We start from the raw sequence: 26,341 nt of genomic DNA, 5'->3' as shown, positions 1-26,341 counted from the left end.
TCATAGATAGCCATGTCAGCCTATGCTTTTTGCCACATTTTTGGGTCTCTCTCTCTCTCTCTCTCTCTCTCTCTCTCTCTCTCTGTCTCACCTTTAGATTTCCATTTGTGTGAATATAAATATGATGAAGGCTTCTGGGTTGAACCCCAGATTGCTTCCCTTTCTCATCTGTCTTAGCATTGTGATGGTTCCTCGTGTTATGCAGACATTATGAGTGGTATGAGCTTGAAGGGCTCATCTCATTTCACTGGCCTTGCTTTTACACCCCTTCACAACAATAACCTCCAAAAACCGCATGTATTTTGGTCCACCACATTTAGCAACAGAGGGCTCTGCACTCTCAACGAAAAACGGTTCTTCAGTGTTAATGCTATCCAATCCTACCCATTAACCTCACCCAGGTATGCTCAAAGTATTTTTTCTATGTATTCCTTATGTAAAGGGTATGCCTTTTGAGTTTGTTTTTTCTTGTGGGTTTGAATGTGTGTGTTTTGGAATGAATTCTGTAAAAAAAAGACCTCCCTTTGGATTCTGCATTTTTACACTTGTGTTTGGTTTATTCTTCTTGTTTAGAAGGGGCAGAAAGTTACCTTTTTGTTAAATGTGAGAGGAAACTGTAACTTCTGCCAAATGTAGTTACCTTCAGTTGGTGAAACTGTGCACTCTGTTTTTCTTGTCTAGGGGAGGGGAGTATAAACTTCAGGTAACTGCAGCTTCCCTTCATGTTTAAAAATGTCCACTTTTCTTCTTTTTCATTGTATATATATTTGAGAGACTTGTAGATTCTATTATCCTCATCCTCTGAGATCAAATCATAACTGCGAGTGCCATGTCCATGGGGTGTTGAAAAAAAGGACAAAGCAATAATACATGGAAATTATACACGTGTATGTTTGTTTGTGACAGTGATGATATATTAATGTCCATGGTGGGGGGCAAAACATGGATAACACCCTCGCAGTTGTGTAGATGGGGGGTCTAAAATAGTAGAACAAAAAGATAAGCAGAAATGAAAAGCTAAGCTAGATGCTGAATTTCACGGTTTTCATTACTCAATGAGTTTCGTTCTGTAGTCTGAGCAAAGAGCATGCCTAGTTTCATCACCGATTTCTTCCTCATCAGGAGTTCTTGAAAGCTAGTACAACCTCGTACGAACTCTTGAAAATCATGCCTCATGTATTCATCTGCAAGGCAGTCCAAAGTGGCATGTTTATTTCTTTCTAATGCACTGAGGCATCATGGAGCACGAGAGAGAGAGAGAGAGAGAGAGAGAGAGAGAGAGAGAGAGAGAGAGAGAGAGAGAGAGAGAGAGAGAGATTAGTTGGTAAGTTTTTCTAATGGAGACGAGAAGGTCGTACGGTACATTCCTCACATTACTCAAGGTCGTGTACTAAACTGGTGTGACCAGTGAAATATTAACTCAAGTGTGTTGGGGCAATAAAAACGTGGCTTACAACTAGTGTATAGCCAAAATGTGACGAAACAGAGACAAGAGAGTCAAAATGGGTGTAGCTCCATTGGTATGTTATCCGATGGGGACAAAGTCATATGTTCTAGGCTCCCCACGATCATCTAGTGAAATTGTTTGAATTGGACCCCAAGTTTACGATACAACCTCATAAGAGATGGACACAGAGTCACATATTTACATTCATTTGGTCATAAGTTCCAATGGTCAATGCCACATACTGCGGTATCATCTACTGATATTGTGGAATTAGTGAGATTAAAAATATGGCTTTCCAACAGGGTCAACACGACTACTTTAGTAAACCACAGAGGAAGCCTTGAAATCATATGGGAGCAAATCATGGGCACTATACATTTGACTTATGCTAACATTAATGAAAATTTCAGAAAATAACTGACATTCTGAGCTTATTAGGGCCCATCAAATGCCATGAAGTAATAAATTGGTATACCATTGGACCACTATAATCATTGTAATATATATCCAGATAAGAATCTCTAAGGTCTATTGCAAAAGTCCAAAATTCATGGTTGAAATTTCAGAAGAATATTATCTCATTAGATGAATTGATGATACTCGATAGGGCATATCCAGGAGGGGACCGAAGTACCGAAGCACATCATTGCTACTACTTAGTGGATTTGAAATGGAGATTGCCTTTGATGTGATGAAATATTGCAAAACATTAAAATGAAGTTGTAGATTTTGTTTTGATGATGTTTGGTGATATACTAGTAACAAGGAGGGAGTAGAGAACTTTCATACATGTTTACAAAGAATTCAAGGACATGTATGAGTGGAAGATGTGTGTGTAAACGTGCCGGAGAGAGTAAACAAGGGACAAATAAGTAAGTCAATGTTTAATTTTAGGCCATGGAGAGTTACCGAACATGAGAATCTCCAGCCTCGACAAACACAAAGATTTTGTGTGCCACAATCTCGGGACACACCTCCAAAAAGGGGTATTATATTCTAAACAATTTATCCAACATCGTTCTCCCATGTATTGTGATTTGTATTTTTTCATGCCATATATTACGATCCGTGTTAAGACCATAGATGATTTCTTCATATGCTTAAACCAGATACTGGGATTGCAAGTGAGCAGGAATGGGGCATCAACTTAAATAACGAGAAGGTCAATGAATCTGGTATAAATGAAGATGGTAGTACCTGGTATAGAGAGAGTGGTGAAGACTTTGGAGAAAATGGATATCGATGTCGGTGGACGGTTATGGGTGGACGAAATGCTGATGGATCATCCGAATGGAAAGAGGCTGTATGTCAAAATTTATAGATAAATTATATCTTCTTTTGTGCATTTTTCGATTAAGGATGCATATTCGCACAAACCCAATCGATGACTTCAAATAGTCTCCTAACCAATAATAGCCCTAATTTATTCAAAGACGTGACAAATGGATGTGTTTTTTAAGACAGTGGTGGGAGAAGAGTGACTGGACTGGTTATAAGGAATTAGGTGAGTGAAGGTTTTTTTAATGAGGCTGGTTTGTTTTGAGGATAATTGTATATATTTAGTCCAGATGATGTCGATGTACATGTATCTTTCCCTCCCCATCCATATAGGTGCTGAAAAATCAGGAAGGAATGCTCAAGGGGATACTTGGTGGGAGACATGGCAAGAGATATTGAGGCAGGATGAATGGAGGTTAGTTAACGTTGCTATGTATAATTGTTAAGCATCTCTTTGGGGCACATTATTATCTCGGTTGAAAATGTTTTATGTGAGATGGATTTTTGAAAGATCAACACTTAGGGTCGAATCAATGCAAATTCAAGGGGAGCCTTGGTTGTACTGCTAGTTTATATGTATGAACATAAACTTTTTAACGTGTAAGTGCTTTTTACAGTAATTTGGCAAGGATTGAAAAGAGTGCTCAAAAACAAGCAAAGTCAGGAAGTGATGCTGGTTGGTATGAGAAGTGGTAAGACAGATGATTTTCATTCATTCCACATAAAGAAGCATCATATATTGCTCAAAAGAGGTTGGCATGTGTGAAAAAAATACTTGACGTGTGATACATTAGACATGTGAAAAATGTATGCATCCAAAGGTGGGAGAAGTACAATGCTAAAGGATGGACAGAGAAAGGAGCCCACAAATATGGTAGGCTCAATGATCAATCGTGGTGGGAAAAGTGGGGTGAACAATACGATGGCCGAGGGTCTGTTTTGAAATGGTAAATTAAACATAGGTTTATTAGGAAATAACAAGCTATTTATTTTTTTATTTCACAGGCTCAAACTTCCGATAAATCACTTTATGCAATTGAAACAATGTTTTTGAGTGTGTAGCCAGATCCTTTAAATTGTATCATTTTTATATTTAGGACTGATAAGTGGGCCGAGACTAATGATGAGACCAAATGGGGAGATAAATGGGAGGAAAAGTTTTATTCAGGCATGGGCACAAGACAAGGAGAAACATGGCATTCATCCTCAGGAGGCGAACGTAAGTAGGCGAAGCCCACCAAAAATGCCATTTGTGATGGTTGTTGATGTATTTAATGGACACCCCATTTCATGATGAATTTTCTAATGTGCAATATCTCATAGGCTGGTCAAGAACATGGGGGGAGGAGCACTTTGGGAATGGGTGAGATATCTTCCTCCATTGATGTGGTTACCCTAATTTACTCTTATTGCTTTCTATGTATTAAAGGTGTTTATTATTATCTTTGAATGCATTAGAGAGAGATCTGACATTGCCTTCTTTCATTGCAGGAGTGTGCATAAATATGGGCGAAGTACGAGCGGTGAGACATGGGACACTGTTGTTGAAGAAGGCACTTACTATGAGTACGAACTATCTGTTTAGCATTTCCATTTAGAAAGTATTTTCTTTGTTAAATGTTTCATTGTCTTTCTTGTAATGCTGGCTGGATTGCTTGAACTCCTGACATACTAGAGCAAATCACCCACAGCTCCTTTTACTCGGGGATCAATCAGTATGTCTTTCTTGGAGTTAGGATTGGAACTCCCAACCTGACAGTTTATAGGGCAATGGCCTTAACCACTAGGCCAACACCCCCGATGCTTGGACTACACTCTTGCACAATATATTGATTCGTAATATTATTGTTCTTTTCAGGTCAGAGCCACATTATGGTTGGGTAGATGCCATAGGAAACTCTTCTCAATTATTAGCCATAGAGCCAGAGGAGAGACCACCAGGCGTGTTTCCGGACATCAACTTCAATGCATCATTGTCGTCGCCGCCTGACACGAGCTTTGGTCCACCATCATCGAAGGAAGAATTCACGGAATTACAACTTGATATTGATATCGGTGGACAACATCTTCGAGAACCTCCACCATCATTTATGGAATAGGAGGGGGCTACTACTTCTCACTTGAGAAAATATATTATTTACTCGACAAGTTAGGAGTATTGACATTGTTTGCTCCAATGGCCCCTCAGAGTTAGGCATTCATTAGGAGCTCCATGGAGAATAGTCTAGAGATGGAGCATTCATTTGTATACTGGTGTAATTCAAAAGAATGGTTGGCATTCTTGGTAAATCGTGATTCGCCCAAGCGTTAATTGAGAGAAATAATGCCGTTAGTTTAGTGAAATTGGATGATTTTGTTTTGCCATTACTGGCTTTGGTCTTTCTTTCATTTGGGGCCATAGAAATAAAGCATCATTGTTTTATGATTTTTAAAAGAGTTCAGAATCCTATTGTGATATTAAAGAGAGTTTTGTTTAAGATGATGATGGTGCTCAGGGACAAATTTCAATCTCTGGTAGGAAATGTTCCTAGAGAGTGAGTGACAAAAACATTAAATCATAATAACTCTGGGAACTGTAATAAAACCAAAAAGAGGTTGAAGCTAAGCATATAATGTATACATCCAAGTAAAACCTCATTTTCAATCTCTGGTTGAAAATGTCCTTGGAAGTAATTATTTTCAATTTGTCAAAGCATTAAATAACCTAATGATTTTCAAGTTGTTGAAAGAAGCGCTTGCTACCATAGTTGTATGTTCATAAATTCCTTACAAGGTCGATGATTCGACTCACACATGTATATCATAACAATGTATTGGTTTTCCAGTTGTTCTTGGAAACTGATGTAGTTATGGAAGCACATGTTTACCCTAGTGATGTATTCACGGGTTTCCTAAAGTACAAAGGTTTGATTCCTTGACCCTTTTTGCTTTTTTTGCAAAAATATTAATATTATTATGGGAGAAGAGGTGTATGCCTAACCTTTTTTGCTTGACGTAAACATATATAAAATTGAACACGTGAGCCTCAATAATTTGCCTTTAGGTATTCAAACTATCATATCAAACGTTAAAAATTAAAACTTTTCCACATGGACTTGTGAGGCACGAGGAAAAGAGAGAGAGAGAGAGAGAGAGAGAGAGAGAAGCATAATTTTAAAAAAATTCACGTCCATAGAATGGTCAAGCTTGACCCATAAGACCTAAATACACGAAATGGTCTTGATATGTCTACTTCCTAGCAAAACGTGTTTATGAATAGTGCACTCATGTACAAGCTGAAACTTCAGGGTGCTTAAATTATGGCACCATAGTCATCATGCCCTCTTAATATGCCATTGAATATCTCACGAATTGTACTATATGTAGAGTGTGGAGCATAGAACGTAATATTCGTGTTCGTGCAAGTATTCAAACGTTTGGAAATGGACACGTTTGAAATGGGAAAAATATATAGTAATTTTTTTCTCTTTTTTTCATTAATTACTTATAGTTCCGCTCACCTTAGCGGTAAGGAGTCGTGCTATTGCAATCTATGTCTTGGGTTCGATTCCCAATATTCTCATCTCTTTCTCTCTCATTAGTCCCATGTCGTAGCAACATTTTATGTTAGTGTTATAATAGGTTTTTTCTTTTATTTCTTTATTATTAGAACTAAGCACAATCTAGTGGTAAGTTGTTGTGCTACTATTACTTTTGTCTTGGGTTCAATTCCCAACTTTCTCATATCCTCTTGTTAGTGTCATGGCAAAATTTTATGTTAGTGTCATGTTCCTTTTTCGTCTTTTTCTTTCTTTCTTTGTTATTAGAAATTAGCTCACCCAAGTGGTAAGTTGTTATGCTACTACTGCCTATGTCATGGCAAATTTTTATGGTAGTGTCATGTTCCTTTTTCTTTCTTTCTTTGTTATTAGAAATTGTCACCCTAGTGGTAAGTTGTTATGCTACTACTACCTATGTCATGTTTTCTTCATATTCTCGAATATACGTTTTATGAGTTTTTGATCGTTTCTTTCTTTCTTTCTTTGTTATTAGAAATTAGGTCACCCTAGTGGTAAGTTGTTATGCTACTACTGCCTATGTCATGTTTTCTTCATATTCTCGAATATTCGTTTTATGAGTTTTTGAACGTTTGATTATAATTTGTAATGACATATTTTGATTCAATCTCTATAGTTCATACTCATTTTTTTGTAAAGTTCTAAAGTGAGGATGATAGAGATGTCTTGATTCTTAAGAAGCATCCCAAAAGTATGCATGTGATACAATGCAAATATTGCAACCATACTTATGTTGGTGGTTCACAATGGATTAGAGTCCACTTATTAGGATTGAGAGTGAATCAATATATAATATAGACCCTAGTCAATCCAATCCAACTTTGAGATGATTTACCATACACGTTTGATTGAATCATTCTCAAATGTGAATGCACGTATTGTACGTATGGTTCATTCTATGTGGAGAGAGAGAGAGAGAGAAGCATAATGTCGGATGTCGCGCCACAACTTTATTTAGTGTTTTATCAAGTTATTTCCCTTCTTTTAGTTCATTTGCGAACACGACCTTACTAATGATTGTCATTGATTATATGAAGACTAGCTAGAAAGCATTGACGGTTGGTCTCCAAATTTCCTTGACACTCCTTTATACCAAAGTTCAAACAATGGCAAAATTAAAAGTCTAGTTATTTGAAGATACAAAATGCATAGTAAACGTCTTTAACATTAAAGAACCTTATTTTTCAAGGCTCTCCTTGTTCCTGAGTTTTTTGAAAGACGCGGTAATGAGAAATTTGAAAGGTCCTTGTTTTCTATAAAACCTTTTGATATTTTATGAGAAATGTGTTAACATGGCACAAGCTCTATGAGAGAACATAATTTAGCATACATAAGAAGATGTGCATGCTAGCACATCACAAGATCATTAACGAAATTAACATGGAAGCTCCAGTGTATACTCTTAGCGAGGTTTTGGCAATAGGAAGCATTGTGTTGTCCGCAAATGCCTATCTCTTTGACTTCGGAAGTAATATAGTGGTTTTAGTGCAATATTCAACACGTTATATTGAACTCTCTTCATTCATCAAAACTCAAGATCTACTAGATGAGGTTAAGGTAGCTATCCTCCACCACCAACAGAGTGACCTAGGAGGTTACTTCTTCGCTTTGCTTGCAGTCCTTGTATGTTGTCACTCTTTGAATGTTATCCTCTTCAAGCTCAAATTTCAAGCAACCTCAGGTAATGTTGATCTTGCCCCCATCTTTGCTGCCTACTTCCTCCCCCTCCTCCATCTTTACTGCCTTGCTAACCTCATGTGGCGCACCTTCAGTTGCAAAGGGTACAATTCTTTATCCATCATGTGCATTTGCTCTAGCATTTTTTCACAAGTATTCAAAATTCACTCAATAGTGATTAATGTAACATAGTAACACCATTTTCCTAGGTTTGGTGAAGCATATCTAGGTAGAGTTTATGTAAGGTGAGAATACTAAAGCTCCTAAAATATCAAACAATATATGAACACCCAACGAAAAGTGAGGTCTTTCCTACATGGATAAGAAATCAACACTGAAGACACCTAGGGAGCTATACTTCACTGAGCGTGCAAAATCCATAAAGTAAAGTGTGCACATTCCCACATAGAAAAATGCCAAAAACTTCTCATCTTTATGTGGATGTAATTATATTGTTATGTGCCTTATTGTTGTGTTCGTTTGCTCATATTTATTGTTGTAACTTGTAAGTAAGCCCTCAAATGATCGTCTTGGATGTGTAGTGTGAAGGACTTGACATGCCCATTGATGAACGGTCTCTATTGCATGATTGGGAGTGCTTTAGAGGGACTTCCCATGCTAGTTCTACAATTTTGTGGCTATCTGATTCTCACACGAGAGGGTGTGTTTCCCTTGAGCATGTGGATCACATTGAAGGTCTCAGTCATAGCGTCCCTCCTATCGGTCGCTTACAATGGGGGTACCGCGGCACAATCCGTTGCATGCACGAAGACGAGCACCATGAAAGAGATTGTATTAGTGGGAGCTACGGGGGCGGGTGTGACTCTATGTGCAACGATGGTCCGGTGCCTAACATTCGCAAACATCATAATTCACATAAGAGAGCACTTCTCGAAGACTAGATCGATTCAAGAGCAAGCCAATTTCCATATCTCCGACTCGATTCCACTCATGATGATCGGCGCTTGCATTGTAGGATATACACTTTTCTTCTCGCTTTTTCACGGCAATAATCCCGACAACAATGGGAAGAAGACACTCAAGACGAGATTGCTAACCTCTTTGGTGTTTGCATATATGAGCATGATGATGGGTCCTCTCTATGCTATACTTAGTGATGCAGTCGAGAGGGGCCATTTGGGTAAACGTGGCTTTCAACTCAAGCTTTTGGCTATATCTATGTTACATCTCTCTGTGGATATTGGGGTAGTGTTTGTGACCATGAGACTGGGAATGTTGCCTCACCCATATCTCATTGCCTCTCTCTTGGGAGTCTCAGGTTATTTTGGATTCTTGTTGGCCTTCATCAAGGTGGATGTGTGGAGGAGGTGTAATTCCATCACTACACAAACAGAGGAGGCATCACCATCACCATCATGGTCTTCTTCATCAATGGGGGAGATTTATGTGCATATAATGATACCAGAAGATATTACAAAATGGGAGTGGTGCACTGAGCGTTGTGAGGAGAGAAGGAATGACAAAGAGCGTGCATTGCCTGCAACTTTGCCCACCATTACACATAAGGAGACATCATCCTCACCATCATCATCAAGGGGGAGGGCTTGTGTGCATGTAATAATACCATAAGAGATTACAAAATGGGTTTAATGCACTAAGACTTCCCTGGAGATAAAATGATGACCACAAGGACATGGATGCGCAAGTTTGCTAATAAGAACCAATGGCAAGAAAAATATCGGATCGGGAAAAGAGGAAAAACGATAATCGTATTAATAAATGCCAAGATTACAAGTGTGTGTCAAAGCCCCACTAATATAATGATGACAACAACTCACATATATACAAGTTGGATTGTCTACCATTTTGTGGGTGAGAAAAGCCACAATGATTGCCAATCATCCTCGAGTGACTTACACTATACGAACTACTAAAGCAAACTCCAAAGTCACTTTACAACTTGATCACTTGCACAAGATTTATTAAATACTAAAACATGTGACACTTTACCATACTTGTGCACTTGATAGAAGAGCGACCTGGCAACAAATCATCCACACAAATTTGCTTCTCTTAATCCATGCTTAGCATAAATACAAGTTATTCGGGTACAAGCTTTGACTCTTAACTTACAATTAAGAAGTTAACTAAGGAGAGAGGAGAAAGAGAGAGGGACTATCTTAGGTATTGGGGATGTGGTTTAATTGAACCATGAGAAATGGGTTCTTGTTTGATGGACTTCATGGGGTAACACAACAACTCCATAGGATGAAAGGGAAGTCGATTTGCCAAGTTTCATAACTATGTTGGATGGGGACGTTGTCCCAAGATGAGGTAGAGTTATGTCATCTAGTATTACAATACTTGAGAGGGTTTTCCTTGCCATATTGCTACTAATGAAGTAGTGGAGATAGCAAGGGTTGTATTATCATCTTGCTTTAATAATAAACATACATACGAAAGAAGAAGAAGAGAGAAGGATTATGGACCCTTCAGGATTGCGCGCGGTTAAGGCTGCCATCAGGGGGTTTATATGGTCAGGTAAGGACAACCCGATGGCTGCCACCAGAGTGTCATGGCATTGGTTAACACAACCGCGAGCCAAAGGGGGGCTTGGCCTCATAGACCCCTTAATGAAGAGTTGAGCATTGCTAGCCAAAATGGTGGTTCGCTGCCTCCTGCCAGGTAAGGGGTGTTGGAAGGTTCTACTTCGCAATAGGTTGCAGGCAAGGACTCCCAAGTATGGTAGGCCTTGGCCCGACTCCTTGAATTGGTGTTGCATGAGCGGCGTCCCACCCAAGATGGCTTGTCTTCCGGAGGAGAGGGTCACGAACTCCATCTTGTGAGAATGGTGTCACGTACGACATCAATTGGTCAAGCACACGCCAGAGACACTAACCAAGTGGTCTAGACAACCATTATTTTGGAACCCTCGGGTGTGAACACGTGACAACATGATGTTAGGCCAGTTTAAGGGCCTAGCATGGGGAAAGATGGCGCAAACAGGGCTTCACTCTTTAGATGATTGGAGACACGTGGTGGCTTTAGGAGGAGCCCAGGAGGTCCCATTCCCTCCCCTCAAGGGAACCATGAAAATGTGGAGATTGCTAGCTGAGGCAGTTGATAGGGTTCTGATGGGGGAGGTGAGAGAAGATGCTTGGTTCGGTCTCTTTGATGAGGTTGGAAGGGTTAAGGCGCTGAAGGGCGTGAGCGGATCGGGAAGAGATGAGATTTTTGGGGAGAGTCAGAGTAGGGGCTCTTGGCACCCTATCCGCGTGGTGGCGCATGTTGGTAACATCTGGAAGACAGACCCGGATGTTGCTAAGGTGGAACCCCATTGGAAGTTATGGGTATATGGTTGTCGTCCCCTCGTCGAACTAGAATGGGACCCAGGGGATTTCAGGTGGAAACATGATGGCAGATTTTGCCATTTCTTCGAGTACAACACTAAACTAGGTCGGGCTTTTCAACTGCAGCTAGACGGCCCCTTACGCAATGGCTGGCGTACATTGGGCATCCCTGATGAGGTGCTCATTACCTTTTGGAAGGGTTTCTGGCGTCTCCACTTGCCGGAAAAGATAAAGTTTTGTTGGTGGCAAATCGGGCATAATGTGGTTCCAGTTGGCAAATGGCTAGGTAAATGTGGCGGCCCATTAGGCTGCCCACTTTGCCATTCACCTATTGAGACTCTGAGGCATTGTCTATGGGATTGCCCTCACGCTCAAAAGGTATGGGATAGAGTGACTCACCTCCTTGCGGCTTGTGAAGTGGAAGGAACAACATCGTGGAGTGTTGCGGCATGGTTTGATCATTCTGGTGATAAGTGGACGGACGCCTTCAATGCGGATAGTTGGTGTTGTAGGTACTTACACTAAGTAGTCCGTCCAAAAGGCGATGTAACTAGTCTCAATTTCTAGAACTTGATCGGAGGGGGATTCCCCGATCTATGCTTAAGCCTCCTTGTACAATCTCTTTGTAATAATCTTACCTAACTAATGGGAAAGTAGCTTCATTTTGGAAAAAAAGAAGAAGAAGAGAGAAGAACTTAAGTTTTGGCCTAATAATCATGCTAAAAGGAAAACCCCTACTGAAAGGTTTTATAGTTCCTTTATATTTCTCCCTTATTTAACTAGATTATAACTTTGTGCCTTTAACATTTGGGAGGGTACAATGGTTTATAGATATTACCTTTGTACCCTATTACAGTGTATGGCTCTCTCTTGTTCAATTGCCCTACTTCTAAGAGGAGTCTTTAGTGTATCCCCCAATTGTAGTAGCACTAGAGATAAGATGTTGATGGATACTTAACAACGAACTACCTCAATCAAAGGTGATCATTGAGTATATTATGTCACTCAAAGTTCGGTTGCTTTGGTCAATATACAATACATACTACTTCAAGACCGAGGCCTCACTTGAGGTGTCTTAAAAACTCTCGTGGTAGCACAAGGTTGGCACCACAATAGTACTCATTTGGCTACAAGTAAGCAATGTATCTCACTTGTAAATTCAACCTAAATATCTATAGGCATACGTATAGTTATCAAAGCACTTCCTAAGATAGCGGTTAAAGGACAATTATTAAACTCGCACCTACATACCATCATAATACTAATTAGTTTTCTTACTGTTTGAGGAAATTGTTATATTACTCACTTTCCTACTCTAGGGAACTACTCACTGGTTTCCAAATGTACGATGATTCAACTCCTCCATCACCCTTTTCACTTTTAGTAATATGTTCATAATATTAATGGCAAATAACTCTTTTCGCTTGCATTAGGATACCGATTCAAAATTATTATTGTTTCTATATTTTAAATCAAATATAAAACGGGACATATGAGACTCTAAAAACTAGTAATCAGTCACGTAACACATCAAGCTATCACATCAAACACTAAAAATCCAAAATTTCCACTTTTACACATGAGAGAGAGATCTAGGAAGGGTAATGCATTGTGCTAGATTGTGACATGGAATGCTGACAATTGTATTCTATGTTATGAAGTTATTGCCCTTCTTTTAGCTTGATTGTGACCACAATGCTAGAAGTGTTTGTCCTTGAGTATTAATAACAAAGATTTTGGCTAAAAAGCAAGAATGTGTGGTCTCTAGTTGTGTTTTGAAAAGTGGTAGACTCAAATGTTTGATTTTTTTACGATTCTATTAGTGTACTAGATGTTTGAAGCTTGTTTTCCAAGGCTCTCCTTTTGGTTGATATGCTCGCTTGAATGGTTGGCCATCTAAAGACGTGATAAAGAGAAATTGGAACACTCAAAAAGTGAATATGCTCAAGGAAAGTTTGAGATTTTATGAGAAACGTGTTAACTTGGTATAGGGTCTAAGAAAGAACATGATTAAGCTTACATAAGGGTATATGCATGCTAGGTTATTGCTAGATCACCAAGGAAAAAAACATGAAGGTTCCATTATATACTCTTAGAGAGCTTGTAGCCACAGGAAGCATTGTGTTCTCAGCAGGTGCCTATCTCTTCGACTTTGGGAGTAATGTGGTGGTTTTGGTGCAATATTCAACACGTTACGTTCAACTCTCTTCATTAATAAAAACTCAAAATCCACTAAATGAGGCTACGGTAGCTACCCTCCACCACCAAAAGAGTGAGCTAGCAGGCTACTTCTTTGCTTTGCTTGCAATTCTTGCATGTTGCCACTCTCTAAATGCTCTCCTCTTCAAGATCAAAGTTAAAGCCACTCGAGATAATATTGTTCTACACCCCCTCTTTGCTGCCTACTTCCTCCCCCTTATCCATCTCTATCGCCTTGCTAACCTCGTGTGGTGCACCTTTAGCTACCAAGGGTATAATTCTTTATCCCTCCTATGCATTTTGAACTTGCATTTTCACAATGGTTATTCATACTTTGTGGATTAATCTAATGTAGAGATGTAGGATTTTTGTAGGTGAGCTGGAGCATATCTAATTAGAGTCGATGGGGGGTGGGAAAACTAAAGCTCATCATGTGAAACATTTTATGGAACCCCAGGGAAAGTGAGGTCTTTCCCACCTAGGAAGCTATGCTCCAAATTATCTACAAAATCCGTAATGTTGAATACCATTGGAAAACATGAATGAAAGTGTCCACTTTCACACTATAAAAAAATAAAATATCTAAAAATTCTCTTGCATATATTGAGCTAATATTGTTATCTGCCTTATTGTCGTGTGTGTACTTGTCGTATCTATTGTTATGAGTAATCTTTAAAATGATATTCTTCAATGTGTAGTGTGAAGGACTTGACATGTCCATTGGTGAATGGGCTCTATTGTATCATTGGGAGTGCTTTAGAGGGGGTTCCCATGTTAGTTCTACAATTTTGCGGCTACCTTGTGCTCACTCAAGAGGGTGTGTTTCGTTCAAGCATGTGGACCACATTCAAGGTCTCGGTCGCAGCCTCCCTCCTATCAGCTGCTTACAATGGGGGCACATCGGCACAATCAGTTGCATGCACAGAAACGAGCAGCATGAAAGAGAAGGTATTAGTGGCAACTACAGGGGGAGGCGTGACTCTATGTGCAACTATGGTCCGATGCCTAACCTTTGCAAACATTATAGTTCACATAAGACAACACTTCATAAAGACTAGATCGATCCAAGAGCAAGCCAAGTTCCATGTCTCAGACTCAATTCCACTCGTGGTGATAGCATCATGTATCACAGGATATACACTTTTCTTCTCGCTTTTCCACAACAATAAGTTCGACAAAGGGAAGACCCTCAAAACGAGATTGCCGACCTCTCTAGTGTTTGCATACATGAGCATGATGATGGGCCCTCTCTACGCGATGGTCAGTGATGCGTCAGAGGGGGGGCATTTGGGCAAACGCGGCTTCCAGGTTAAGATTTTCGTGGTCTTTCTGGCACATCTCTCCCTCGATATTGTGGTAGTATTCGTGACCATGAGACTCGGGACATTGCCTCGCCTATATCTTGTCACATCATTATTGGGTGTGTCGGGTTGTGTTGGATTCTTATGTGCATTCATCAAGGTGGATGTGTGGAGGGGTAGTTCCACCATGACACATAGAGAGGAGGCACCACCATCACCATCACCATCATCAATGTCATCAGTTTCATCATGGTCATCATCATCGGTACCATTATCATCAAAGGGGAAGGATGGTGACCATGCAATGATGCCAGAGCTTACAGAATCAGGGCCGGGCACTAAGCATTGTGAGGATAGAATGGACGATAAGGGCATGGATGTGCAGGGTACAGGCATGCCTCCTGCAACCTTGCCCACCATCGCCCATAGAGAGGAGACAACCTCATCACCATCACGATCATCATCATCATCATCATCATCATCAATGAGGGAGGTTTGTGTGCATATAATGGTACCCGAGGCTACCAGATCGGAGCTGTCCACTGAGCACTGTGATGAGAGGAAGGAAGACAAGAAGGACATGGATGTGCAGAGAACAGGCATGTCTGCAACCGTGCCCTAGGTTTTTTTAGTTCGCCATATGTACATATATGGACCCCATCCCATCGATTCTCGAAGGGCTCGGAGTTACTAACAGTACATATTTTCTTCTGTTTGTGACATGTGTCTAGGGCCTCAGTCCCAATGTGTTAGTGACAACTACAAGACAAGAGTGTCACAGCACAACGTCGTACAACATATATGTATATGACTTGGTGCGGGACTAGAGACTTCGAACTAGCGTGTGTTTATGCATATGATTTGGGGAGAGATGTGCCTTATCACTCGGTACCACCGGCTTAGAGACATTGAAATAGAGGGAATGTGTGTGTGTGTGTGTGTGTGTGTGTGTATATATATATATATGATTGGGGATGAGATCCATGTTATGAACATGTGCTGCTAGATTATAGACATCGAATTAGAGTTATATATGTATATTTATATATGATTGGGGAGAGATGTGATTGCCTGTACAAATTTTTGGTGGCAATCCTCCTCTAACGTCATAAAACAAGCTACCAATCTCGCTAAAGAGAAGCTCTTGCATTTTCGAGAGGTCTAGTGTCTAGAAATTAGTCTAGAGTTTGTATTTCATGATGAGACGCAATGCGTGAGCTTTAGTTGTACTTTTTCTTTTTCTTTTTTTACTATATCCTGACTATGATAGAAAGAGAATAAACATGTGTCCATTTTGGTATTATATTCACAATTAAGAGACAACGCACTACTGTTGCATCATGTGGTCGATATTTCAGAGTTCCCACATGTTTTGATTAATCTCACATGCAATTAATATAGAGAAAAAGGGTGCTCCCAAACCCACTTCATAGAAGGCTTGATACATGTTCCCAATGTTGTAATTAAATGCTTTAACATGATTAAGTTGCCATCTCACCATCAATGAACCACAAAGCCATATTCCTTGTACATGTAACATAACCATCATTCAAATGTCACCTAGGAACGCTAAACATTATCAAAAGTATGCATGCACACTATAACATCTATAAATACCTCCATGTATTTGGAAATCCAATATACTTTTTATTCATTCGAGCCTTTGAGACATCAGATCAAATCTCTTAATAAAGAACAAATTCACTTGCAATATATATCAATTCATCTAAGACGCATAAGCAATATGAAAACGATTACTTGCGGAAGCGTTAGAAGACAAGGAAATCAGGGAATACACAGAGTACACGGGGAGAGACAGAGAGAGCAGAACCTCAAAGCTATATTCAAAAAATATAAAACACTCTATCACTTACAACTGTGCTCGGTAGCACTATTTATAAAAGTCCTTGTGGGACTGACAGAAGTACCGCGTACTTCAATGCTCACACGAGCTTCTCACACTTACTGCGAGACCATAATTACCTAGTAGTCTAAACTAATACTAGGCTTCCGGTTACCGATTGGATCCGGCTAACCGGCTCCCCAGCTCACTGGCTTGGTTGCTTGCCGGCTCGGTTGCTCACGGCTTATCGATCCGTCTCGTTTGCCGGCTCAGGCTTATCCAGCCGATCCGGCTCTAGTTGAGCTTGCCGCTCAACACTCCCCCTCAAGCTCAACTTGAGGTTGGATCCTAGTGTCAGCCTCTATGGTAGTTAGTTCTTCCAACCGACTTCTCCTGGCGTCATTCCGCCTTGCTCGCGCTCCTCGTCCGGTTCGGTTCTGTTTGCCATGACCCCTCTTGTTTTGCGCACCTCGACCTCCTCGGTTGGCATGTTTGCTGAATAGGCCCCTCTCAGCTCCTTCACTGCTATGACTCCGATGCTTGCCGATCCGTCAGTTCCTCCGCGATGGCATCGACTTCCGCTACATCCGTGTCTGCTTAGCCTTGACTTGATCCGGTTCTTCCGAATCTGTCTATTGAACCGAATCGACTGTCTCCGATTCGTTCCAGCTCTTGTCTGAATCGGTTGCTCCCGATTCGTCTTCTAGTTCCAAGCCCTTCACCACATCAGACCATGTCTGGGTCTTGGCCTTGCTTCCATCCTCAACTTCTTCAGCCTCCTTGTCTCCCCCTCTTCCGGTTCTTCCCTTACCAGTGTCGACAACAGTCTCTTTGCCTTTGCCCGTTCCGGTGTCTTTGCCCGTTCTCCCCCTCAAGTGTGGCACATCAAGATGCTGAACACCAAGCATCTCGGTGAACTGCTGCAACTTGTCTGATCTAAGCGGCTTGGTGAAGATGTCAATAACTTGCCGATCCGTGTGAACATACCGTAGTTCAACTTCACCGCTCAGGACCCGCTCACGCACAAAGTGATAATGCACTTCTATGTGCTTCGTGCGAGCATGGAACACAAGGTTCTTGGCGAGCTGCATGTTGCTTATGTTATCACAATAAATCGGGATCGGGGTCGGTACCTCGATCCGCAAGTCTTGCAGCAATCGCCGAAGCGAAATGGCTTCGCAGGTGGCAACAGTCGTGCCTCGGTACTCAACCTCAGTGCTTGATAGAGCCACTATTGGCTGCTTTTTGCTGCTCCATGCAACAACTACGCTCCCAAGGGAAAACATAAAACCGGAAGTGGATCTGCGATCCGACGCATCATTGGCCCAGTCGGCATCTGTGTAGCCGACTAGCTCAGCGGTTATACCTCGTCGGTATAACAGTCCCCGGTCCTTCGTGCCGCTTACATATCACAATATCAGTTGCGCGCACTGAAGTTGCTCCACGGTCGGCTTCTGCATGAACTGACTTATCACTCCGACCGGATAGCTGATGTCAAGTCGAGTGATAGTCAAGTAAATAAGGCTTCCGACAATTTGTCGGAATTGTTTCTCGTTGCAAGCCGGTCCGGAGTTGGGACAAAGCTTCTTGTTCCGGTCCAAGGATGTGGAGACAGGTCGACATTCTGTCATGCCGAACTTGTACAACATATTCAAGACGTAATGTCGTTGTGAGAGCAATATGCCATTGGGGGTTCGGATCGCCTCAATCCCAAGAAAATAATGAAGGTCCCCCAGGTCCTTCATCTCAAATGCGTCCGACAACTGGGACTTAACGCGGTTAACTTCTGAAAGACCCAGTCCGGTGATGACTAAATCATCAACATACAGCAGGATACATACCAGACCGGTTGAGCCTTGCCGGATGAACAACGAAGAGTCGGACTTGGAGGCCACAAACCCCATCTTACGTAGCCGGTGCGTGATCTTCACATTCCAAGCTCGAGGGGCTTGCTTCAGGCCATACAACGACTTCTTTCAGCTGGCATACCGCCGACTTGTTCATCTCTGATGGAAAGCCGGGGGGCTGAGTCATAAAGACTTCTTCTTCAAGATCACCCTAAAGAAACACATTCTTCACATCCATCTGGTGAAGATGCCACTCCCTTGCTGCAGCAACCGCCAGCACCACACGAACCGTCGTCATCTTCGCTACCGGAGCGAAGGTCTCGTCGTAGTCGATTCCATGGGCCTGCGCGTATCCCTTCGCCACTAACGGGGCCTTGTACCGGTTAACTGAACCATCGGCGTTGTACTTTATCTTGTACACCCACTTGCATCTGATCGGTTTACAGCGACGAGGAGGGTCAACTAGGTCCCATGTCTTGTTGACATCAAGTGCCCGCATTTCTTCCTCCATAGCGGCACGCCAATTTGCGTCCTTGGCCGCTTTTGCGTAGCTCTCCGGCTCACGCACTTCCGCCACCTTAGTCATGTACGCATAGTGATGCGCCATGTACTCATTGTACCCGTACCGCTTGACGGGATCCTTCTGGCGGGTGGACCGGCGTAACTCACCATTACCCGGTTTGAGGCCCTTCTCGGCCGGTTTGGTCTTCGTTGCCAAAGATCCGCCTTTCTCCTTGTCGGAGTTAGATGCACACCGATCCGACTCATCGTTGCTGGATTCGAATTCCAACATCTTCTTCTTCCCCTTCTCTTTGCACGTGATCCGTCTCCTCGGTTCCTTGCGCGGGGAGTGCACGGCAGAGTCTCCACTACTCGTCGGTTCCTCATTGGACTGGTCAGATTGACTCAGTCTCTCGTTTGGCCCGCTCAACCGAAACGATTCCGGACTCTCATCCTGAGTCCACGCTTCATCATCATCTACCTGGGCCGGTTCAGGCTCACTGGCCTCATCCTCCAGCATCGGGTCAGAGTCGGAAGTTGGAGTCGGTAAGGAGTACCACAATGCCGATTCATCGAACTCGACATCTCGACTAACTCAAACCTGCTTTGTCCGGGGGTTATAACAGTTATAACCCTTTTGCTCTTGAGCATAACCGACTAGGATGCATTTTTCCGATTTTGCATCCAGCTTCCTCCGCTTCTCATCTGTACATGAACATATGCAATGCTACCGAAGATCTTAAGGTGTCTCAAATTCGGCTTCCGCCCGAAATACAGCTCGTGAGCTGACACCTTGTCACCGATCCAGTTCTGGATGTAGACAACCGTTTGGACTGCCTTTGCCCAGTAGAATTTGGGCATGCTCTTCTCCTCTAGCATTGCCCTTGCCGCATCAATGAGCGACCAGTTCTTCCTTTCGGCAACAACGTTCTGTTGCAGTGTGTATCTGTAGTTGAACTCTCGCCGAATTCCCTTTTGTTGCAGATAACTGTTGAATAGCCATCCGACCACAGGCATTTGATCTTCCTCGCCGATTCCCGTTCCACCATGCTTTGGAGGCTCCGGAAACACTCGAAGACTTCACTCTTCCACTCAATGAGGTAGATCCATGTGTGCCGCGTAAAGTCGTCGATGAAGGAGACGAAATATCGACTCCCGCCAAGACTAACATTCTGTGCCAATCCCCACACATCCGAATGGATAAGGTCGAGCTTGTTACGGCTCCGGTTACATTCAGTAGTGAATGGAAGTCGGTGTTGCTTCCCGAGTTGGCAGGCTTCACATACTTGGGCCTTCCGGCCGCTAAACTTCGGCAAACCGAAAACAACTTGTTTCGTTTGCAGGTCTTGAAGCCTCCGGCAATTGAAGTGGCCTATCCGCTTGTGCCACAGGTCGATGTCCGATTCGACCTTCTGTCCTTTTGCAAACAAAGCGGTGCTGAAGTCATTGATGTCGAGGATAAACATCCTCCCGTCTCTACGCCCTTGCGCAATAATCTGGCCCTCTTCCTCGATGAAGCACCCAAGGTGCGTAAACCGCGCCTACATCCCCTGGTCGACGATTTGTCCGACCGACACCAGGTTCTTCGTGATTGTCGGAACGTGTAATACGTTCATCAGCTTCCCCTTCTGTCCGACGTGGCTCAAAGGGACTTCTCCAACGTGCACGATTGGGTGAGGAGTGTCGTCTCCGGTTTTGACTACACCTGGTTGATCCGGTTTCTCCAAGAAGGAGAACCACTCTTTGTGGCTCGTCATGTGGTTCGACACACCAAAATCAACATACCACACTTCCTCCGATTTGGAAGTGGTCTTCTTCATTGAGTTCACCTCGTGCTTCATCACCATGGTTGGCCCGTTACCGTTCTTGGATCCTCCCGATCCCTTCGCGTAGTGCAAGCTTTGCCAGCCATCCTTGCCGGCCTTGCCGGATCCGAATTTGTCCGAATCGGTGCGTTTTCTCCAGCACTCACTTTCTCTGTGGCCCTCTTTGCCACAATACCAACATTCCGTTGCAGATTTGTCTTGTCGGCCTCCGGCACCGCCTTGACTCCCCCTGCTTGTGGAAGTCCCGGAACTACTATTGGCACGTTCTCTGTGCCTTCGTTCTTTCTCTTGCCGGCCACCTCCATTGCATGCCGACCCGCCTCGTCCACCACTCCCATGGGACCGATCTGCCTCCGTGTACAGCATCCGGCTGTCAGTGGGTGCGCTAGTTGACGCACCGGCATGGTTCTCTTCTACAAGGAGCATCGACTGTAAGTCGAAAAATGATGACGTATTCTCTCTTGTACATACCGCCGTTCGGAATGCTCTGAACTTAGACGCCAGGCCCCCAAGACAGACTTGTACCATCTCGTCTTCCTCTACGGTAACATTGATAGAGGCAAGCGAGTCACAGATCTCTTTTATCCGGGCCGTGTAATCCGCCACTGACATGTCCTTCTGTCGGACATTGCTCAACTCCTGTCGGAGTTGCAGCTTCCGAGCCGTAGTGCTTGCGGTGAAAACCTTCTTCAGGTTTCCCCAAGCCTCCTTCGGCGTCTTGGCGTCTCGGATGTGGCTCAGCAGCTGGTCTCCGACACTGGACGCGAAGCAGTACATCACTCTGCTTGTCGATTGTTCCCACACTGGGAAATCCTTATGTGCCGCATCAGGTGTTGTTTCGTTGGCTCCTTCGATGAAGCTCCAGTAGCCATGCCCAAGCAAGTACTGGTGCATCTTGTACGACCAAGATGCGTAGTTGGATCTGTCGAGTTTCTCTACAAGGAGCGAGCTAGTCATTCCTCTATCCATCACTTCTCTGTCTGTTAGGGTTTGCTTTCAAGCGTTTGTCGACTGCGGAGGTTCTCAACCCTCGCGCTCTAATACCATGAAAACGATTACTTGCGGAAGCGTTAGAAGACAGGGAAATCAGGGAATACACAGAGTACACGGGGAGAGACAGAGAGAGCAGAACCTCAAAGCTATATTCAAAAAATATAAAACACTCTATCACTTACAACTGTGCTCGGTAGCACTATTTATACAAGTCCTCGTGGGACTGACAGAAGTACCACGTACTTCAATGCTCACACGAGCTTCTCACACTTACTGCGAGACTATAATTGCCTAGTAGTCTAAACTAATACTAGGCTTCCGGTTACCGATTGGATCCGGCTAACCGGCTCCCCAACTCACTGGCTCTGTTGCTTGCCGGCTCGGTTCCTCATGGCTTACCGATCCGTCTCGCTTCCCGGCTCATGCTTATCCAGCCGATCCAGCTCCAGTTGAGCTTGCCGCTCAACACAATCAATTTATTTTATAGCGGTGTAGCTTGAATGGAGAGCATTTGCAATAATGGGAACATGGGAACGAGGTCTAAGTGTGTAGTGGATATGTCTAAATTTGTGTAATCCATGTATGTGCATGTGTATGTACACACACATTTGATCCATCTATACATCCACATCAGCTTCATATACATACAAATCTCATCTCCATTCTACTCTGCCTTGCAATAAACCAAAACAAAGAAAGCTTTTATTCTTATTGCGGAAAAAAGAAGAAGAAAAACGAGCCTTCCTTCTTTTTACACAGATAAAGAAGCAGACACAGAGCAGAGCAGAACAGAACAGAACACCACCATCATCGTCATCATCCAAAAAGCAGTCAATTTTCATTCTATTCTCACGCACAACTGAAAGAGAAAGAAAATTTCTTCTTCTCCACCAATTTCATAAGAAGAGGGAATTCCTTTCTTCTTCATCATCGTCGTCATCATCATCATAAGAAGAAGAAGAAGAAGAGGAGGAGGAGGAGGAGGAGGAGGAGGGCATGATTTGCCTGCGCAGATAATGAGCCAGGAGGACACACACAAATCTGATCACGATGAATTTGTCTTCGACAAGTTGCAAGAGAATCGAAAGGTATGAATCCACACATATCTATTTGCACAGAGAGTGGTCGAGAAAGAGAGAGATTGTGATAAGACTTTAGGTACGGTTAATGTGATACCGGTTACAGCAAATGTTTGCCGTTATATAGCTCTCTACATAAAACCAGAATTTTGTGAAGTTCATAGCCATGAAAAGACAAACAGGCAGGCAGGCAGAGAAAGAAACAAAGAAGAGCATGTATGTTCTATCACGAGTAGTGTCACTGGTAATTTTGGTATGGTCAGGAGACATAATCATACCAAGCTGAAGCATATATAGTATTTTCTGGTAGAACAGCCGGTTCATTCACAGGCTCCTACACATCAAATATAAATTGCATTTTCTCATCACAAATCCCTCTCATGCATTGGACTTAACCGATCACTACAAAAAATCATAGTACTTGAATAAAAACTGTGCATGTAGCCTGAATATAAGGTTTTTGTGAGCCTTGGGATTTCGTCAATGACCTTGTTCAGTGTGGCCCTTATTAGCTGCCTGGATGCTGTGAAAACTTCCATTCAATTCTTCTGAGTAAGTCCATGAGCAGCAATTATATGGAAGGAAAGACATTCTTAAGGAAATCTGAATCACATATTTCCTGACCATGTAAGAAATCCATAAGATAAATATTTTTACTTTTGGCTTCAGAATAATGCAATCAATATTTGCAGACTACTTTCTCCCAAGAAATTGTCTGTTTCTCAGCATTGAGCAATGGTTCTGTGATCTTCTTTGATTTTTTAACTACTTTTTTCTGTTACTTCCGTACTTGAGCTTAGGTTTACGTAAAGGCAAAATATATGTTCCCAGCTCCTCTTTATTAGAGACCTATTCTCACAATTTGGAGCATCATTAAATAAGGGTAGAATATGTGGAATACAGAGGATCATTTGAATTTGATAGTTCTTTCCATCTGTAGCATGTGTTCTTTCGTTTTTGGGTGTTGAATGTTATCTGATAAATCAGATTTGCTGTGATTAAACGTGGGAAAATAATAATAATAATTGGTTCTTTTGCAAAAGTTTAGAGTTTTCTCTATCAATAAAATCCAGCATTGTAACTTGTTTTAAGATATGACAGCTTCACGGTTTGATATATGAACTTTAGACTTTTCTGGTATTGATAATAAAGTGGATAGTGATGTATGCCATATGGAGCTCATCCCCTTGATTTCATGGTGCAAAATGATATCCCACAGAAGCATTTTCGAGGCTTTAAACCATACATTCTGGCCCATATGTGTTTGCAGTTTGGAAAACTACCATTCACCAGGTGAAACTCATGAGACTTTTATCCCTTCACTGAATTGTTGCACAATTTGATGATACCTTGACGTACATTTCAACTATCTAAAGTAGGTGTACCTTTTCTAAGCAGAGTGGTTCAATTTGCATCCCCCAACTGTTTGCTTCAGATACCATTTCCCTGGCCTTTTCAAAATGGAATCAATAATTCAATGCCATGCATTCTGTCAAATTGCCTATTCTCGCCACATTACAGAGATTCACTGCAGTGATCATTCCCCACTCTACAACTCTATTTCATAAAAAAGCAATTTTTTGTGCACATGACAGCATCAGAGAACCCTTTGTTTATTGAACCCCCCCCCCCCCCCCCAATCGACATGTATGATCTGTAGTGGATCTGCTACAAGAATGATTAAAACTGGCCCTAAACCGTTCGGAGAATTTGATTCAACTAAATGTTTGTAAATCCGTCAATTTACATGCCCAGGAAATATTCTGTTTTCTGAAAGATGCATTGAATTTTGGATTTACTTGTGAATGATCAGGATGACTTTTATGAGGTGCTGGAAGTCAACTATGATGCTTCGGATGAATCAATAAGAAGCAATTATCTGCGACTCGCATTGGTCTCTCTCTCTCTCTCTCTCTCTCTCTCTCTCTCTCTCTCTCTCTCTCTCTATGTCAGAGCTCTTTGTGTGTGTGTGTGTACTGATGACATAATTCTATAATTTTTGCCTTGCAGAAGTGGCATCCAGATAAACACAAGGGGGATGATCATGCTACCAGAAAGTTTCAGGAAATCAGCGAGGCATATCGAGGTAATCTACAGAGTGTAAACCAGTAAGGATCATTCTGTTTCTCGCATCGTTATCCTTACTGTTCTGTAACCATTTGAAGCAGTCCTAAGTGATCCTGTGAAACGTCTTGAATACGACATGTGTGCAGACATCGATATTCGTCAATATACAATAATAGTAAGACCGATGACTCCTTGATCTTTAAATATGCTCCCAAGACACTTTGATGCATATCATAGGTTGAATTCAAGTCATGCATAGGGTGAATTAATTGAAAGGCAAAGTGTCAAATTGTGCACTTTAACGGTTACTTAAATTGTTTAACAGGAGTATCTCAACCGTTTTAAGGGTTTAATATTGACATGCAGTGGGCTTGGTATTGATACTGATCCAAATGGTAAGCCTTCTGTTTGTCATGAATGAACTTGATGTTGTGGCACTACTTGACTCATGCCTTGATTTGCATGATTCTGTAGGACAACTCATTCAATATAGCTAGGCTGCCATTCATGTTGAGCAAACATTGCTGTGAAATAACTCTGCTTCACGCAGTGTACTTTCATTTTGTCCGGAAAGGTTCGTTGTGCTCTCTGGTTTATATGACAGTTTTGATATATAATGTGGTTCTTAATGATCAACATATGTTGTGTTGATATATTGTTTTGTAGGAATGAGGGAACATGTGGGTGTATCAGTCATTTTCAGAGAATTGGTCCAGACCATGTAGTGGGAAACATGTTCATAGGAAACTTGTCCATGGTTTTGGTTCATGTCCTCCAATTGTTACCTTTTCTTTACAACTTTCAATCCAGTAAGTATTAAGGTTATGGCTTCTATACAGACAATGATATTTAGAAGCTTCTCATTGATCTTCATACCATGACAAAACGACTTGTCTTTACATGGTGATAATAGAGTAGTGCAACACGACCCTTATAGAAAATTCCTCAAGAACCTCCATTCTCATAAAACTGAGTGATGCTTGTTAAAGACTCTAAAGTGTGGCATCAGAACCTTGAATTAGAAAGATCATTCAAGTCCTGATTTAAGCCGCATTTTAATGTATCATTTAAGATTTGTAGAAATGCAAGGTGCATTGATGTCCTTTTTCATAATATTCTCATTGTGGAATAATAATATATACACAGCATTATGTTTAAGTAAAATACAACACGAGGCTGAAAGGTTTTATATGGGATAGTAATATGTCTTACATAACATGAACCCTTTACATGGGCCAAAGTATCATTTTGAGACTTTCAGTATTATAAATTGTTTTGAGTTTTTAGTTTGAGACATATTTTCAACAGATTTATTTAGAGGTTCTACACGTTTGTATTCTGTGTTGCATCTTACACTACTAACAAAATATGGTGGTGGTGAGATTATTGATCATTTTATCAAAGATATGTGAGAT

At 41.9% G+C, this 26,341-nt stretch overlaps 3 protein-coding genes across 4 annotated transcripts; all 3 read left to right on the top strand.

Annotated features, from left to right (window-relative positions):
- Positions 1-60: 60 nt before the first annotated feature.
- Positions 61-5,159, top strand: LOC147852806 (inactive purple acid phosphatase-like protein). 2 transcript variants are annotated; one of them, XM_087333067.1, is made up of 11 exons: positions 61-401; positions 2,342-2,433; positions 2,557-2,750; positions 2,912-2,951; positions 3,059-3,140; positions 3,343-3,417; positions 3,547-3,672; positions 3,823-3,944; positions 4,049-4,088; positions 4,217-4,291; positions 4,584-5,159. In XM_087333067.1, the coding sequence occupies exons 1-11, from the start codon at positions 211-213 to the stop codon at positions 4,822-4,824; spliced, it is 1,278 nt and encodes a 425-aa protein (XP_087189193.1). In that variant the 5' UTR covers positions 61-210; the 3' UTR covers positions 4,825-5,159. The 2 variants fall into 2 exon arrangements, with proteins under 2 accessions (XP_087189193.1, XP_087189194.1); XM_087333068.1 differs by lacking the exon at positions 2,342-2,433 and having other exon boundaries at positions 271-401.
- An 8,108-nt stretch (positions 5,160-13,267) lies between these two features.
- On the top strand, positions 13,268-16,035 carry LOC147852805 (uncharacterized). The gene is made up of 2 exons (XM_087333653.1): positions 13,268-13,741; positions 14,168-16,035. The coding sequence occupies exons 1-2, from the start codon at positions 13,341-13,343 to the stop codon at positions 15,390-15,392; spliced, it is 1,626 nt and encodes a 541-aa protein (XP_087189779.1). The 5' UTR covers positions 13,268-13,340; the 3' UTR covers positions 15,393-16,035.
- A 6,512-nt stretch (positions 16,036-22,547) lies between these two features.
- Positions 22,548-26,039, top strand: LOC147852804 (uncharacterized). The gene is made up of 7 exons (XM_087333684.1): positions 22,548-22,868; positions 24,673-24,753; positions 24,870-24,945; positions 25,028-25,101; positions 25,252-25,321; positions 25,401-25,500; positions 25,593-26,039. Exons 1-6 carry the CDS (start codon positions 22,797-22,799, stop codon positions 25,421-25,423), a joined length of 396 nt encoding a protein of 131 aa, XP_087189810.1. The 5' UTR covers positions 22,548-22,796; the 3' UTR covers positions 25,424-25,500; positions 25,593-26,039.
- Positions 26,040-26,341: the final 302 nt, after the last annotated feature.

Source organism: Azolla caroliniana, unplaced genomic scaffold (genome assembly GCF_043228905.1).
Source record: "Azolla caroliniana isolate FFs.n. ecotype wild unplaced genomic scaffold, voAzoCaro1.0.p SCAF_17, whole genome shotgun sequence".
NCBI lineage: Eukaryota > Viridiplantae > Streptophyta > Polypodiopsida > Salviniales > Salviniaceae > Azolla > Azolla caroliniana.
This window is presented reverse-complemented; position numbering and strand designations above follow the sequence as displayed.